Source organism: Polypterus senegalus, chromosome 17 (genome assembly GCF_016835505.1).
Source record: "Polypterus senegalus isolate Bchr_013 chromosome 17, ASM1683550v1, whole genome shotgun sequence".
NCBI lineage: Eukaryota > Metazoa > Chordata > Cladistia > Polypteriformes > Polypteridae > Polypterus > Polypterus senegalus.
The window spans coordinates 11,055,758-11,074,181 of NC_053170.1; the positions used below are offsets into that span (position 1 = coordinate 11,055,758).

At 44.3% G+C, this 18,424-nt stretch overlaps 1 protein-coding gene across 1 annotated transcript in view; it reads left to right on the forward strand.

Moving 5' to 3' along the window:
• si:ch211-210g13.5 (inactive phospholipase C-like protein 2) overlaps positions 1–18,424 on the forward strand; it is a 146,875-nt gene that overhangs the window by 97,880 nt on the left and 30,571 nt on the right. Inside the window, exon 4 of the mRNA XM_039740650.1 lies at positions 11,413–11,488. Coding sequence (XP_039596584.1) covers positions 11,413–11,488 — 76 coding nt within the window. The remainder of the gene's footprint in view (positions 1–11,412; positions 11,489–18,424) is intronic.

Sequence of the window (18,424 nt, forward strand, 5' to 3'; positions counted from 1 at the left end):
ATACTACTCAATCAATAAACAATCCACCACTCCCTTCCACCCAGCTCAGCTCCCCACGCTGGTGTTTCCCCCAGTCCTTTATAGTCCTTGACCCGGAAGTGTTTCTTCTGTCTCCGTCCATGTGACTGGTAACACTTCCGGGTCAGATAAGAACTCCTTTTCTTCAACCCGGAAGCACGTCATTCCTCTTGTCCATGTGACTCGTACGTACTGCCGGGGTGCAAGGCAAATACTCTTTGTTCCTCCCTGCAGCATCTCTAGCGGCCCCCATGGTATCCAACAGGGCTGTGAATAAACACTCCAATGTCCATGATGCCCTGCTGGAATTCGGGGCACCTCCATGTTTCAGGGAGGACTCCATCTGGCGGCGTGGGGGTATTGGCCGGGATGAACGGCCGGCCATATATCACAACTGACACACTCGGGTGACGAGATCAGCCGCAGTGGTCGTCAAGTTTGACGCCCACCTCTGACGCGAATGTGACATCGGCTTCACTACCACTGTAGGTCTTGAGAGGCTTTTTTTTTCTTCCAAAACGTACTCCGCCGTCTGCTTTTGGAGATGTCTGGGGTCTCATTTATAAAATGTGCATACCCCAAAAAACAGGAAAATGCGTACACAACCAAAAGACAAAATACAGTGGTGTAAAAAACTATTTGCCCCCTTCCTAAATTTCTTATTCTTTTGCATGTTTGTCACACAAAATGTTTCTGATCATCAAACACATTTAACCATTAGTCAAATATAACACAAGTAAACACAAAATGCAGTTTTTAAATGATGGTTTTTATTATTTAGGGAGAAAAAAAACCCAAACCTACATGGCCCTGTGTGAAAAAGTAATTGCCCCCTTGTTAAAAACTCACCTAACTGTAGTGTATCACACCTGAGTTCAATTCCCGTAGCCACCCCAGGCCTGATTACTGCCACACCTGTTTCAATCAAGAAATCACTTAAATAGGAGCTGCCTGACACAGAGAAGTAGACCAAAAGCACCTCAAAAGCTAGACATCATGCCAAGATCCAAAGAAATTCAGGAACAAATGAGAACAGAAGTAATTGAGATCTATCAGTCTGGTAAAGGTTATAAAGCCATTTCTAAAGCTTTGGGACTCCAGCAACCACAGTGAGAGCCATTATCCACAAATGGCAAAAACATGGAACAGTGGTGAACCTTCCCAGGAGTGGCCGACCAAAATTACCCCAAGAGTGCAGAGACGACTCATCCGAGAGGTCACAAAAGACCCCAGGACAACGTCTAAAGAACTGCAGGCCTCAATTAAGGTCAGTGTTCACGACTCCACCATAAGAAAGAGACTGGGCAAAAACGGCCTGCATGGCAGATTTCCAAGATGCAAACCACTGTTAAGCAAAAGAACATTAGGGCTCGTCTCAATTTTGCTAAGAAACATCTCAATGATTGCCAAGACTTTTGGGAAAATACCTTGTGGACTGATGAGACAAAAGTTGAACTTTTGGAAGGCAAATGTCCCGTTACATCTGGCATAAAAGGAACACAGCATTTCAGAAAAGAACATCATACCAACAGTAAAATATGGTGGTGGTAGTGTGATGGTCTGGGGTTGTTTTGCTGCTTCAGGACCTGGAAGGCTTGCTGTGATAGATGGAACCATGAATTCTACTGTCTACCAAAAAATCCTGAAGGAGAATGTCCGGCCATCTGTTCGTCAACTCAAGCTGAAGCGATCTTGGGTGCTGCAACAGGACAATGACCCAAAACACACCAGCAAATCCACCTCTGAATGGCTGAAGAAAAACAAAATGAAGACTTTGGAGTGGCCTAGTCAAAGTCCTGACCTGAATCCAATTGAGATGCTATGGCATGACCTTAAAAAGGCGGTTCATGCTAGAAAACCCTCAAATAAAGCTGAATTACAACAATTCTGCAAAGATGAGTGGGCCAAAATTCCTCCAGAGCTGTAAAGACTCATTGCAAGTTATCGCAAACGCTTGATTGCAGTTATTGCTGCTAAGGGTGGCCCAACCAGTTATTAGGTTCAGGGGGCAATTACTTTTCACACAGGGCCATGTAGGTTTGGATTTTTTCTCCCTAAATAATAAAACCATCATTTAAAAACTGCATTTTGTGTTTACTTGTGTTATATTTGACTAATGGTTAAATGTGTTTGATGATCAGAAATATTTTGTGTGACAAACATGCAAAAGAATAAGAAATCAGGAAGGGGGCAAATGGTTTTTCACACCACTGTAGGTGACATTGCTACGCAGTTTACCTTTTTAAAACCACAGTCAACTTGTAAATGTGTGTAAGTGAACGCTCCTCAAACTCCGCCCACCTGCCACCCTGAACCAACCATATATGGACTATGCTAATTGAACCTCATGCATAGGCAATCACGATAGTAGAGGAGCTCCCAACATGACATATCGGGATACCACTACCTGCAATTGAGGAGTCTAATGATGTAGGGGGCTTTGGGAGCCAAGACCCCCACATTCAGAAGCCATGTCCTCCAAAAACAATTCTGTTTGATTTATGTTAATTGCCAACTGTCCATCATTTGCCAAATGATAACACTTGAAACTGGAATGGAGAGGAATGATGCCCACTCACAACTCAATGATAATCGCTATGTCGAACCCACAAGCAGCCCACCCATTGTGGAATACCTGGGGCGTACAGCTCCCCAAAACCCGGACACAGACAGGCACAGAGACACAAGTCCAAGGCAATGCACGTTTATGTCTCGTGGGGCAGAGCTTATTCCCGCTCTCCACTACAGACAGCACTGCACCAAAGCACCAGCAGTAATTCTCAGCACCTTCTCTTTTCTTCTTCTTCTTCTTTCTCTGTTTCTCTCCCAGCCAGCTGTATCCTCCACCTCATGGCTCTGGGTCCCAGAGTCCTCTGGACTGAGGCTGCATTTCCCCACTCAGGCCTGGTCTTATGTATTATGGGGCCCTAGGTGAAAGGGGGGTCCAGGGCCCCCCTGGAAGCTCAACGAAATGCGTGAAAATTAGACCAAGGAGACGTTTTCTTGTAACGTTACGAGGTCATCACCCTGTGTCCCTTTTTCGCCCGGAGTAGTTAGCTGCTATAATTTAGCCAGTTTGAACTGTTTCCATTGGGCACCATGTGGCAGTATGTAGCTAAGCCCAGCTTAGTTTTTTTGTATTTTTTCTTTTTTTAGTTTTTTTGTCCTTTTTTATATTTTGCACCAACTCTCACAAAATTGAGCAAAGCTCCTCTCTGAGACACAATGAAAGCATCAGTATCGGCTTTTTTCTTTCGCTTAGCTGCTCCAGATTCGTATTTACGTTTCGAGGACATACTGACAGACAGGGGTTTCGTTCGTTCTCGCAAACTCAGATTGCGGGTCTGCCTTCCCGATCCCGTGCCACCTGCTGCCACTGACGAGGTGGAAGGATTTCTGAGATCTTGACTTCTTCTTCGACGAATGATGATGAGGTCTGATTCACTGATGTGAACGTTCGACCCATAGAGATCTTGACTCAAACCGCTCCGCTTATATAGACAGCCCACGTGATTTAAACATGTGAGGGAGGGGCGGGCTGGGGGTCCGCCGTCGATCTGGGGCCCCCCGGACACCAGGGCCCTAGGCGGTCACCTACTTCACCTAGGCCTAAGGCCGGGCCTGCCCCACTTGATCAAAGGGTGTCATCCTTTCCCACTTTCTTCAAAATGTTGCGCAGCAATGGGTCAGATCTGCCGTTAACACCTTACACACTAAATCCCGACGTCGGCGTCACACACACATTTCACTCCTCATTTTGTGTGCTCCTAATTTTAATAAACCCTAGTAGGTACAGAAACTTCCACGGTCCATGTCGTGTCTTTGCTGCCCCTTTCAGTCCAACCTGGGACCCATGACCTTTTTTTTTTTTTTTTATTACTGTCTTGTATACATAGCATAGAGAAAGTATAGGGTGGTCCTGATCTAATTATGCAATTTTCATTACGCTATGTTTATCACATAGAAAATCACCCGACAAATCCCGGACCATCGAGAAGTGTGCAAACTGACGACATGAAGAATCGTCTTCGCGCCGAACTGGAGTCGTCCCCGCATAAATCAAAGTCATCCTGACGCTCTGGATCTGCATAATCAAATCTGGACCACCCTGTATAGGAATTGTGAAAAACATTTGCCCTCGAGTTTTTGATGAATCTTGACATTTTAGACTTTCCTGAGTCCAAAAATACAATTTTTGAAGTGATGTCTGCCTTTGTCTAAATTCGATAACTCGAAAACGCTTTGACCTCCGTCCGTGCTTTATATCAAAACTAAAGGAGTCTTATCAACTTTTGGGCCACTTCTGGCAACCTTTAACTGAATCCTTTCTCGAATTTTCAAGTAAACTATGGTTATAATTACAGATTCAAATTTTGTATAGATATTTATAATGCTAAAAAGCAAACGGAAATGATATGTGAGAAAAATTACTCAACCGGAAGTGGTATTTTATTTAATCAAACATCCAAATTTTTTGTTTCATGCCATCCTAAATTGTGTGCTTGGTGTGTGCGTGTGTGTGTGTGTGTGTGCCCTGCGGTGGGCTGGCGCCCTTCCCAGGGTTTGTTTCCTGCCTTGCGCCCTGTGTTGGCTGGGATTGGCTCCAGCAGACCCCCATGACCCTGTAGTTAGGATATAGCGAGTTGGATAATGGATGGATGGATGGAAATATAAACCTGTACACGATATTAAAAAACTGTATTCAATATAATGCATGTTCTTTCAATAACTAGTATTAATTTTCCATCCATCCATCCATCCATCCATGCAGAATTTATGCCAAAATATGACCACCTTTTAATTGTTGGGGATTCTAATATTCATGTTTGTTGTACTGAGATGCCTTTGGTGAAGGACTTTTTAGATTTAATGGACTCCATCCATCCATCCATTATCCAAACCACTATATCCTAACTACAGGGTCACGGGGGTCTGCTGGAGCCAATCCCAGCCAACACAGGGCGTAAGGCAGGAACCAAACCCCGGGCAGGGCGCCAAATTATTCATTTTATTTTCATTTATATATCATTAGTTTAACAATAACGTGTAAACATTGAACATGTAAAGATGTAAGGGGAACAATAAGCTGCTATGTCCGCGTTGTGTTCCTGGTAATACATTTAATTTTATGATTTTTCTTTTTTTGGAATGGAATTCTCTTCCCTCTCATATCCGTCAACTAGACTCAATAACACATTTTAAATTTGCCCTCAAAACTTTTCTTTTCAAACTGGCATACCAATTATGAATTTAAAACTGTTACTGCCTCTTATTTTTGACGTTTGCTACTCTGTACCATATTACTATTTGATTTTATCGTCCTCTTTGTTTTTATATCTTATTGCTGTTGTTTAATTTCATTGTAAGGTGACATTAAGTGTCAAGAAGTGTGATTATATGTAGTTGGGGGCGGGATGGGGGGGGTCCTTCTAAAATGAGGAGCCAGCTGGGATTTCACAAATCTGTTACCGTCGATCCACAGCTATTTCTGGGACCTCTTTGGTCCTAATTTGGGATCCTGAGGTGGATCGCCGTGCATCAGTGGAGGCTCCCAACTTTAAAGAGTTAAATTAAATTAAAGGTTCTATCTGGAACCTTCATGTGGATGGATCTTTTGAAACCATAGCACAGGGGCGTCACTGGGGCTTTAAAATGTTAATGCAACATTCTGTATGTGCATGGATGGAAAGTCTTAGGGAGGCTGGAATTTTATGTGCGTGTCTGAATGTAGGACGGGAGGCTGAAGGGCTGGGCTCTTGAAGATTCAGGGGCTCAAAGCCTAAATCTATTGAACTCCTAGATTAGGGTCTAAAGACCTAGAAGCCCCCCTAAAGATGCCACTGCTACATAGAACCACTATGGCAAACGGTTCAGAATGTTCATCTATAGCAGAGGTAGCCAACACGGTGCCCGCGGGCGACCATGTGAGTCGCCCACAGGGCATGTTCTAAAAATAACACTAGACACTATGGAGCTCTGTCTAAAAATCGTATTTAATTGTGTTGCTGTTCTTTTTGAATCACTGATACTTGCATTCATGGAGATTGGGGGGTAGTCTGCACTCAAAGTTCAATATCGTGCGCAAGACAACCAAACCGATGCAGCTACAATGGGGAGCTAGATGCAGTTTTTTTACCCCCTAAAAATAAAGAAAAACATGGCAGAAAAGCAAAGGAAAATTTCCAATATATTAATAACTAGCAAAATTCCCGCGTTTCGCAGCAGAGAAGTAATGTGTTAAAGAAGTTATGAAAAAGAAAAGGAAACATTTTAAAAATAACGTAACATGACTGTCAATGTAATTGTTTTGTGACTGTTATGAGTGTTGCTGTCATGAAGGATTTGATTATCATTATTTCTTTCAATCAGGTTTGTATTTGGAGGATGTGTTGTGTTCAAGTTATATTCTGTGTTTGTCAACCGTTGTAAAGATAACAGGTTTCATTCATCGAAGTGATCACTACCCAAATCGGTACTCGTGAATCTAAGATGTTTAACAGGCATTATCGGTATTAAGTTGTGGATTTGCCTGCGAATATTTAGCGGCAGCGTGTCTATGAACTTAATTTAAACTTAAGCTTTACACCTTGCTTTCCTATTGATATGTCTACAAAGGCTTGTTCAGCGTCAGAGGGTTGTTCCTTTACTGATTTACTGCATCAATAAGCAGCTCGTCTTCCTCTTTATCTGAGACATCACACACTGCATGCACGGGTTTACCTTTCCCAGTCCTGCACAGTCAGTTCACGTGAGCCGCTCGGCGTACATGCACTGAAGGTTCTCAGCTGTGCTTGTGCTATCTCGTGCGATCTCGCCATGTCCACGGCTTTATTTAATGTTAGCTCAGACCTGGCACTTAAAAGTTTCTCTCGCACTTTCGCTGAGTTTGTGCCAAACACTAGTCTACCCCTGGCCATCTCATCTTCATTTGCATAAGCACAGTCCTTCACCCGCGAATATTTAGCAGCAGCTTGTCTATTGGATTGCTGCTGATGGACGGCCTTATATGGGCAGGCACTCAATTATGTGGGAGGCGTGACGATGAGGGACGCAACTCCGCCTCCCACGGCGACCGAGCTGCAGGCTATTCTCTCTGCCTGGCAGCAAATGACGGCTGAAATGTGATTGGTTAAGTATTTTAATGCGAAACTCCGCCTCCCACGGCTATCGAGCTGCATTCTTTTACAGTATATGGACAAAAATATGTTCCAGTTATGACCATTACGCATAGAATTTTGAAATGAATCCTGCCCAACTTTTGTAAGTAAGATGTAATGAATGAGCCTGTCAAATTTCAGCCTTCTACCTACACGGGAAGTTGGAGAATTAGTGATGAGTCAGTGAGTGAGGGCTTTGCCTCTTATTAGTTTAGATATCATTAGAGGTGAACTGTGCAACTTTATGTTATTCAGGAAGGTCGTATCAAAGCAGCCCTTCGCACTACTCAGTAACCTTGAAGAAGCTCTCAGTTACAAAAAGGTTGGTGATTCCTGATCTATAGTAACATGAACATCTCTGGGATGACCTTGAGTGCTAAGAAAGGCGCCTATTAAATAAATATTATGATGATGATGATTATTATCTTTTATTTCTGCCACCATTATCATAATTAAATGTAGCTAAATGCAGTTTTACCTATAGCAATTTATTGCAACAAATATATAATATAATATTACATAACACTTTTTCTATGTTTTTAGGTGACTAGAACTCTTTTTACTTTGCACATAATTGAGGTAACGAAAATAAAGTGCGAAAACATCATTTTAATCTAAAGTTTGATTATAAATAGAGATAAATGATTGTTTATCGATACTGTGGTATTGTATAAGGAAGTCGGAAGTGGCAGAGAAGTACGTAAGAGTTGTACAGGATATGAACGAGAGGAGTGTGACTGTGGTGAGGTCTGCGGTGGGAGTGACGGAGGTGGGATTACATCAGGGGTCAGCTCTGTGCAATGGTGATGGACAGGCTGACAGACGAGATTAGACAGGAGTCCCCGTGGACTGTGATGTTTGCTGATGACATTGTGATCTGAAGCGAGAGTAGGGAGCAGGTTGAGGAGACCCTGGAGAGGTGGAGATCTGCTCTAGAGAGGAGAGGAATGAAGGTCAGTAGGACCATCACGACAGAATACATGTGTGTGAATGAGAGGGAGGTCAGAGGAATGGTGAGGATGCAGGGAGTAGAGTTGGCAAAGGCGGATGAGTTTAAATACTTGGGATCAACAGTACAGAGTAATGGGGAGTGTGGAAGAGAGGTGAAGAAGAGAGTGCAGGTAGGGTGGAGAGGAGTGTCAGGAGTGATTAGTGACAGACAAATATCGACAAGAGTGAAAGGGCAGGTCTACAGGACGGTAGTGAGACCAGCTGTGTTATATGGGCTGGAGACGGTGGCATTGACCAGAAAGCAGGAGACAGAGCTGGAGGTGGCAGAGTTAAATAATGCTAAGATTTGCATTGGATGTGACGAGGATGGACAGGATTAGAAATGAGGGCATTAGAGGGACAGCTCAAGTTGGATGGTTGGGAGACAAAGCCAGATTTGTGATATTGCGTTGGTTTGGACATGTGCAGAGGAGAGATGCTGGGTATATTGGGAGAAGGATGCTAAGGATAGAGCTGCCAGGTAAGGGGAGAAGAGGAAGGCCTAAGAGAAGTTTAATGGATGTGGTGATAGAGGACATGCAGGTGATGGGGGTGACAGAAAGATATGGAAGAAGATGATCCGCTGTGGCGACCCCTAACGGGAGCAACCGAAAGAAGACAAGAATTATGAATGAGTTTTGATGAGAAACAAATATATATATATATATATCTGAGAAATATCGCGCAACTAGAAGTGGCTCTGATGACCTTTTCCTCCATCTCAGTCAGTCTAGGAGAAAGTCGAGGAGAGCGCACTCGCGATTTTTTCTCTTTGAACAATCAAACGGTCTCTTTGCCCAGCATTAACGACAATCGTCTTGCTCAGATGCGGCGGTGTCGTCTTTGTTGTGGCTTTCAGAATTTTGTGCTTCCATGCCAATATGGGGTTGGCGGTGTGTTTTTGGTGTTTGGTAGTGATAAGGGGTCTCTGTGGTGACATGACAGCTTGGCTCTGCCTCTTCCACCACTGATGTTTATTTCTCCGTGCAGAAGCTCAGCAGTTCAATGCAGCGAACACTCAACCGCTCTCACGTATCAGACTGACCGATCTGAACTTCTGAGGTTTCCATGTTATCAAAGTCCGCCAATCTGTGAATGGATGTGGCAATTAAAGGTTGACTTTTTTTTTTATTCTAACGAGTCCTCTGAGGATTTGACAAACAAAAAAAAAAGAACTTGTAATCTTAAAGCGGTGAGGTGCAGAACCAGCACTCAGTGTGTCATCGGGGGTTAGAAAGTAAACGGACGGTATTGGGAAGTGTGGGAACGCTCACATTAAAAATTTACCAGTTGAAAAACGTCATTCCCGACAGTGCCCGTTCACTTCGAACATTGCCAGTAAATTAAAAACGGAGAGAGAGAGAGAGAGAGAGAGAACCACTTTATGTAATTGTATTCATGCTTGGAAAAAGCGTTTTGTGCTTTTATGGGGGCCTGGTCACTGCCGTAGCACCCAGGAATCAGTCTATCAATCAATCAGTCAAGGAATTAATGAATGAATCAATAATTTGATAACGGACATATCTTCCTAGCAGTCACCGTCACAAGCTGCCTTACAAGAAGTGCCATTTTAGAGCAGTGTTTCACAAACTTTGTTTTCCAGTGGTGGCACACGTTTTGTAAAGAAAAACACCCCAAGGCACACCACTGTTCTGCCAACCACGATCACGCTATATCTCATACAAGAACTCCGCAGACAGAAGGGGAGGGGCTACAGGAGAAGCCGGAAAAATAAATAAAGCAGCTCCGTGATCAGAGTGGGCACTCTGGTGGCATTCCCAGCTGCTTGGTTCCTTTGCCCGCCCCTTTCTGCCTGCTGGCGGCCACACACCCCTGCAGATCAATCAATCAAACAACATTTATTTATATAGCACATATTCATACAAAAAATGTAGCTCAAAGTGCTTTACAAAATGAATAGAAAAATAGAAGACACAATAAAAGATAAACATGGATGGACTCTAAGCAGTCAGGCGTCCAAAGTGCTATGACTTTAACATAACGATCGCGCAGCTGTTTTTCTGCCAGCTTCTTCAGGTAGTCCTGCCCTCCCACCTAAGGAGCTTTTCCTTCTCAGGTTCAGACCAAGGTGCACTACACTACACTGCTGTTTCCACGGCCCGCCTGGGTAGCTCACATGGCGCAACAAAGACGTTATGAGTTTTTCAGTACAAATGTCAGAAGCCCAAAAATATAACAAGGGCTGCTCAGTTTCAGAGGTGGGGCGTCGTTATGAAGTTCTTAGCCCCGCCTCTCTGATAATGCAAAATAAAAGGGGGTTGGAGGTGGGAGTGGAGGTGGGAGGGGTTTTCGTGTGGTTGATAAGCGTGTAGAGGAAGGGGGCGGGGCTAACCCTCTCGCAGTGCTCGTTCTGTAGACCAGCCTTAAAGTCAGCACAACGAAACTTCTGGAACAAGGGCTGGACTTACGAACCTCGGGGTCTACAATCCGAAGTGTTTTCTGGAGAAGTGGGGTTGTTTTATAGATAGAAAAAGGTTGAGGAGGCTGGTCTTTTGTGGAGTTTTCCACCAGTCGTCCATGCAGGCCAGAACGCAGAACGAGATTGACTATGGGTGGGTCGGATCGGGGGACGGTTAGAATGGCTGACCTCTCGAGTTCATTTTTCTGGGGGGGTGGGTGCCTCTCTTTGGTTAGGGGCTCAACACCTGAGTTCAGGGGCCAAGACCCCGGAAATGGAACAACAGTTTGTTCTTATAGAAACCTTGACAACCTTTAAGAAGAAGTACCCGGATGAGATATTGAGACAGCTCAGCTTTGCGCTGGGGTCCTAATTTGGGATCCTGATGTGATTCCTCGTGTGGTGGGAGCGGCAACGAGCTGTATGAGTGCCTACTCCCAAACGTCTCTTCCCCCACCTCATTTATTAGCTTGATGGACTGAGTGGTCTCCTCTTGTTTGTCAAATTTCTTATGTCCTTATGTGCTCACAGAACAGGTCTCTGAGGATGTAATTCTTTTCACAAGCAATTGTGTAAATGTGTGGGGGCCACTAGGGGGCAGCACCTATCCAGTGGCTCCTGAGCCTTGGGATAAACGGCCTCTCTTCTTTAACTATTGAGGCCCCCTTGAGTTGTCTTTTTTTGGATGTGGACAACATGTTGACTTTGGTTCTTGTTTACCCCTTCTAGTCCCGGTGTCCATTTTTCTTGGTTGGGTAAAATGAGGAAGGGCATCATTCATGGCACTCTGGTTCCCTGCTGATTCACATTTTCCATTTGCCCACACAGATGATCCAGACAAGCCGGACACTCATTGAGTCTGCTGACGCCGTCCACGCCAGGATCATCCAGACACAGCGGGCAGGTAGGTGGCCATAAGAGTAAAAGGGTCTTTCTCTTGCTCAGTTTTTAATTAGTAGTACATGAAATGTGTTTATTGCTTCTTTTTATTGATCGCATTGCCAGGCAGATGGCTTATCTTCATCTCCTATAGCGCCTTTTAGGGTAAAGGTTCTCCTGAACTAGTTAATGTTGTGAGGGCATGGGCAGAGCTGGGACTGCTGGGACATCTGAGACTGGTGACCATACTGCCTCGCATCTTATTATTTTTTGGCATGTAGGGGATGTGACATTACATTTAGTGTAACTCAAATTAGTGGAGGCCACCTGCTGCTGGACCTCTGCCATTCATCACGCTCAGCACTTCACTTCCACTGAACACCTCTGGGTGACCCATTGCTGAAAATCAAAGATTTCCCTTAAAAAAATAAAGAGGAGGAGACGCACAAGTGTCAGGATTGTACAAGGAGGCACTTGCAGAAAGGCGTGAACTTGTTATGGCGTTCATCTTGTAAGATAATTAAGGACCTTAAATACTTACGTGTGCATCTTGTGTTATTAAAGATGCAAATTCAGAGTGTGACATTGGGGGCTGGCCCAATGTGACAGCAATTGCAATGGAAAAAGAAAAAAAAAAAAATTTCCGGTGAAAGATCGAAAAGAAAACACATTGCAACGTGCAGCAAAGGAAACGGCTGTGCTGAAAACAACAACGTGAACGGGAAACCCCGCTGAGTTGAGGAGCCCGGCAGCTTCACGGCTGCATGTTGGACTCAGCCGAGTGCCATGAAAACCACAACAGGGGGGACTGAAGAGCCGTCTCAGCCCCTGACTGCGTAATTAGGGTAGACCTCAACCTTCACGTATCTGCGACCTGAGTTTTCATAACAGTTTTAATCGAACCCCCCTAACGTTTTTGAAACCCTTATAAAATGTATTCTTGTAATTTTTTCTGCCAATGCACTGTTACAAGTTTTATTATACCTACTTAATTTTTATCGACAGTTATCTAACTCTATATTTATTGTTCTAGTATCAGAATGTAGTTTAAGTTCATTTGTTTTGGTGTCAATAGATGTATTTTTCATATTTTCGATTCTTGCTTTCTTTTTTTCACATCTTCACGCCCCCTTTTTTGTTACTTCGTAGATAGATAGAAAGGCACTATATAATAGATAGATAGGTAGATGTGAAAGGCACTATATAATAGACAGATAGAAAGGCACTATATAATAGATAGATAGATAGAAAGGCACTATATAATAGATAGATAGAAAGGCACTATATAATAGATAGAAAGGCACTATATAATAGATAGATAGATAGATAGATAGAAAGGCACTATATAATAGATAGATAGATAGATAGATAGAAAGATAGATAGATAGATAGAAAGGCATTATATAATAGATAGATAGATAGAAAGGCACTATATAATAGATAGATAGATAGACAGATAGAAAGGCACTATATAATAGATAGATAGATAGAAAGGCACTATATAATAGATTATTTTAATGTAGTTGCAAGGTTAACAGATAGACAGAAAGATCTGAAAGGCACTATATAATAGATATATTATTTTAGTATAGTTACCAAATTTGTATGGTGAATGCCCTTCAGAGTGGTCTGACGTGTTATCCAAAATTAATCCCATAATTAATTCACATACTCCAGCAGCAGCATACTGATAAAAAAAAAAAAAATAAATTAAAGAGTGATAACAATGCAGGTATAACAGACAATAACTTTGTATAATGTTAACGTTTACCCCCCCCGGGTGGAATTGAAGAGTCGCATAGTGTGGGGTCTCCTCTGTCGCTGAAGCTGCCCCTCTGCCTTGAGATGATCCTGTTCAGTGGATGCAGTGGATTCTCCATGACTGACAGGAGTCTGCTCAGCGCCCGTCGCTCTGCTACAGATGTCAAACTGTCCAGCTCTGTGCCTACAATAGAGCCTGCCTTCTTCACCAGTTTGTCCAGGAGTGAGGCGTCCTTCTTCTTTATGCTGCCTCCCCAGCACACCACCGCGTAGAAGAGGGCACTCGCCACAACCGTCTGATACAACATCTGCAGCATCTTATTGCAGATGTTGAAGGACGCCAACCTTCTAAGGAAGTATAGTCGGCTCTGTCCTCTCTTACATAGAGCATCAGTATTGGCAGTCCAGTCCAGTTCGGTGTCCTTGAGTATTTAGAAAGGCGCCTACAAATAAATCAAATGTATTAGCAGTTGTTTATGGAAAGGTCACCCCCAATCATTCGCCACACTTAGCCCCTCACATTTTGCCCCCACCACATTTCGCCTCCCACAATTTTCCCCCTGTAGATAACGAGTAGGTTACAGAATTGTAAAAAAATGCACCTACATTTTTCTAATTTATTTTACTTTAATAGATGCACATGTTATAATGGCCAAAAAAATGATCCAAATTCGTGAAATACAATTAAACTTCAAAATATACCTGGAATTTTAAAGTTAGCAAAAAGCATATGAAATATATTTAAGTAGTCATCATTAAGACGATTATTATGTCATACAGTGAAACCTCAGGACACGACCCTAATTCGTTCCAAAACTCTGGTCGCATCCCGATTTGTTCGCGACCTGAAGTAATTTCCCCCATAGGATTGTATCTAAATGCAATTAATCTGTTCCGGACTGTATGAGCTGTATGTAAATATATTTTTTTAAGATTTTTAAGCACAAAAATAGTTAATTATACCATAGAATGCACAGTGTAATAGTAAACTAAATGTAAAGACATTGAATAACACTGAGAAAACCTTGAACAACAGAGAAAACTAACATTGCAGGAGTTCACGCTATAGCCTTACGAACCGCTCTCTGTAAACACTTATTTTAATGAGTTTCAAGCACAGGGAAAAAAATGAACATTTGAAAAATCTGTAATTTATACAAAAACTAACCACAAACAACCAAGAAAACTAACCCTGCATGAGTCGAGTTCTGGCATGAAGGAAGTGAGGAGGAAGCTGGGTGGAGAGGAGGTTACAGTTTTGAGGTAAAGTCCCTCTGACCGAGAACAACGTACAGTACAGGGAGAGACTGAACACGTGCGCAAATCACCGGCGCGTACAAACCGGAAGGGAAGCTGGCTTGTTCGTCACCCAAGTGTGTGGTCGTGAACTGATGCAAAAGTTTGGCAAACATTTTTTAGTCGTAACCCGACTTGTACGTGCTCAGAGACGTTCGTGACCCGAGGTTCCACTGTATAATGTTTTGAATGATATATCGGAGTTTCCATAAAACTGACAATCCCGTTTTCGCTTTAGTCTCCAGGCCAATTGCCCGAGCTGTACATTAAAGTCACCGTTATCTCCGTAGTCAAAACAAATTAATTTAACATTCAAAATAAAATCAAAAATTCAAATCACTGTAATAAAACTCGAAGTTGTATGCAATGCCTCTAAGGCAGGGGTGTCCAACCTGCGGCCCGTGGTCCAATTTTAATTGGCCCACAGAATCCATCCATCCATCCATCCATCCTCTTCCGCTTATCCGAGGTCGGGTCGCGGGGTCAGCAGCTTAAGCAGAGAGGCCCAGACTTCCCTCTCCCGGCCACTTCTTCCAGCTCTTCGGGAGAATCCCAAGGCGTTCCCAGGCCAGCCGGGAGACATAGTCCCTCCAGCGTGTCCTGGGTCTTCCCCGGGGCCTCCTCCCAGTTGGACGTGCCCGGAACACCTCACCAGGGAGGCGTCCAGGAGGCATCCTGATCAGATGCCCGAGCCACCTCATCTGACTCCTCTCGATGCGGAGGAGCAGCGGCTCTACTCTGAGCCCCTCCCGGATGACTGAGCTCCTCACCCTATCTTTAAGGGAAAGCCCAGACACCCTGCGGAGGAAACTCATTTCAGCCGCTTGTATTCGCGATCTCGTTCTTTTGGTCACTACCCATAGCTCATGACCATAGGTGAGGGTAGGGACGTAGATCGACTGGTAAATTGAGAGCTTTGCCTTACGGCTCAGCTCCTTTTTCACCACGACAGACCGATGCAGAGCCCGCATCACTGTGGACGCCGCACCGATCCGCCTGTCGATCTCACGCTCCATTCTTCCCTCACTCGTGAACAAGACCCCGAGATACTTGAACTCCTCCACTTGGGTCAGGATCTCTCCCCCAACCCTGAGAGGGCACTCCACCCTTTTCCGGCTGAGGACCATGCTCTCGGATTTGGAGGTGCTGATTCTCATCCCAGCCGCTTCACACTCAGCTGCGAACCGATCCAGAGAGAGCTGAAGATCACGGCCTGATGAAGCAAACAGGACAACATCATCTGCAAAAAGCAGTGACCCAATCCTGAGTCCACCAGACCGGACCCCTTCAACACCCTGGCTGCGCCTAGAAATTCTGTCCATAAAAGTTAGGAACAGAATCGGTGACAAAGGGCAGCCCTGATGGAGTCCAACTCTCACTGGAAACGGGCTCGACTTACTGCTGGCAATGCGGACCAGGCTCTGACACCGGTTGTACAGAGACCGAACAGCTCTTATCAGGGGGTCCGGTACCCCATACTCCCGGAGCACCCCCCACAGGATTCCCCGAGGGACACGGTCGAACGCCTTTTCTAAGTCCACAAAACACATGTAGACCACAGCAAATTCTAAAAATATAATGAAATATGGCCCACACACGAGACTTGTTCTTTACCGTATTGTACTTCTTAGGTTTAACACATTTGAATTTCATCCACCAACTCACTCATTCTCCTCTTTTCAGCTTCCTACCTTCTCAGAAATCTCAGATCTCATCTGTAAGTCTAAGCCACCCACCTGTCACCTGGACCCCCGTCCCTACAGTTCTGGTCAATTCCTGCCTCCCCTCTCTGGTCCCCCTTATCTCTGCTATAATCCACTCTTCTCTCACTACTGGTACTGTTCCTTCGTCTTTTAAAACTGCTGCAATAACCCCAATACTGAAAAAGCCTGGTGCCGATCCTACCAATTTCAGTAATTTCCGTCCTATTTCTAATCTAACCTTCATTTCCAAAATTCTTAGTGGCTATTCAACACAATTCTCACTTATCTTAAAATAATCTGTATGAACAGTTCCAGTCTGGTTTTTGTCCCCTGCATTGTACAGAAACGGCACTTATAGAAATGACTAACGACCTCCTTATGGCAGCTGATTCTGGTTTAATTCCTGCTCTCGTCCTCCTTGATCTGAGTGCGGCCTTTGACACTGTTTGTCACACGACTCTTCTCAATCGGTTATCTTCGGTTGGCATTACCCACACTCCACTAGACTGGTTCAGATCCTACATCTCAGGCGGCACTCAGTTTGTTCAACTTAAAACTTTCACATCCCAACCCACCGCTCTTACTTCAGGTGGGCTCTGTCGTTGGGATGCCCCTCCTTTTCATTATTCACCTCCTTCCCCTCAGTAATATCTTTCGTAAATATAACATCAGCTTCCACTGTTATGCTGATGACACCCGCAAACCTACTGCTTCCTTTCCACCCTCCTCACTTGAGTGAAATGTGGGGGCAACGTTTCTGGATCCCCCAGCGGTTGTGCCAGCTGTGATGAGTCCGCCGCCATAGAGTTAGAGATTTGTATTGGGACAGCTAAACAAACAAGCTCCATGGACTGATGGTGATGGTTTCCTCTCATTTGTTACATTCCTTATGTGCGTTTCCATGCTGATGACGGTGCTTTGTGCCATAAAACCACTCGTCCTCCACACCCAAACCTGAAGAAAGGAATTTTTTAGGTCAAGAAGTCTAGCAGATTAAAAACTGGAGAAAAGCCACATGGGCATGGGGAGCAGGTGTGCCCTGGCCTGGGAGATGAACCCAAATGCCCTGGCTGAGCACCCTGCCACCCAGCTGTGATCCAGAACAGGGGTGTCAAATTCTGACCCTGGAGGGCTGAAGTGGTTGCAGGTTTTTCCATTCAGCCATTTTCTTAATTAGTAATTAGCTAATGTCTTATTTTTCATTAACTTAGCTTTTCATTTAAAGAGAAGCAAACCAAGCCAGCCGTTCTGGAAGAGTCTGGGACATCAGAACTAAGAGGCCATATTTAAATAACGAGCTTAATTAACATCAAGAACTGGCTTACCAATTATTAAATTGAGTGAAAATGGTGGTCGTTCAGGAAGCCCCCTGAGCAAGCTGGTCATCTCTTGGCTCGCTTTGCATCTCTTTTTTTTTGTTTGGCTAGCGGATGAAGAAAAGACAAACAACAAAGGGTTTGGAATCTTAAAATGCAGGTCCATTAACATTAGTGGTGGGCTTGGTCACTTATGGAGAAAGTGGCAATGAAAACCTGCAGCCTCCAGGATCGGAGTTTGACACCCGAGAAACATAAAACCCAGCTAAGCGCAGTAACTCTTATGGATTACGCTCTTCACAGATCAAATCTACAAAACAACAAACAAAAAAAAGGACTCTGAGATGATTGTAAGCAGCTTACGGTGGCAGAGTGGGTGGTAAGCTGTTGGCAGGCTTCTTGATCTGGCTGGCTGATCCTGTCGGCCCTTTTTAGATTTTGCACCTTGATGTATCATTTTGTGCTTTAAACCCGGCGATTAGCCCTTAAAAACATTGAAAGTACGAAAGGGCAGAATGTGGCCCTCATGCCCTCTAACCTGCTCTTGGCCAGTTTCCGCCACTGTTGGCATCGAACGACTGATTACGGCTGTGGGCACCGGGGCTTCCTGTGGAGATGAAAAATGAAATCTTAAATTATGTAGAAAGATCACACCCCTCCTTTCTGCCCGTTGGGCCGGCTAGCTTCTTTGACAACCCCCCTGTGTGGGGGGCTACATTTTCTGGAACAGGGATTCCTGGCTTAAGTTCAGGAGACTCTCTGGTGGTTCGGCTGGCTGTAGCTCACTTCACTGCCTCCAGATGAAGTCATCAAACTTTCTCATTGCAGTGTGGGAAAACACCAGGCTGTAAGGAAAGAGAGGAGGAAAAACACACACACACACAC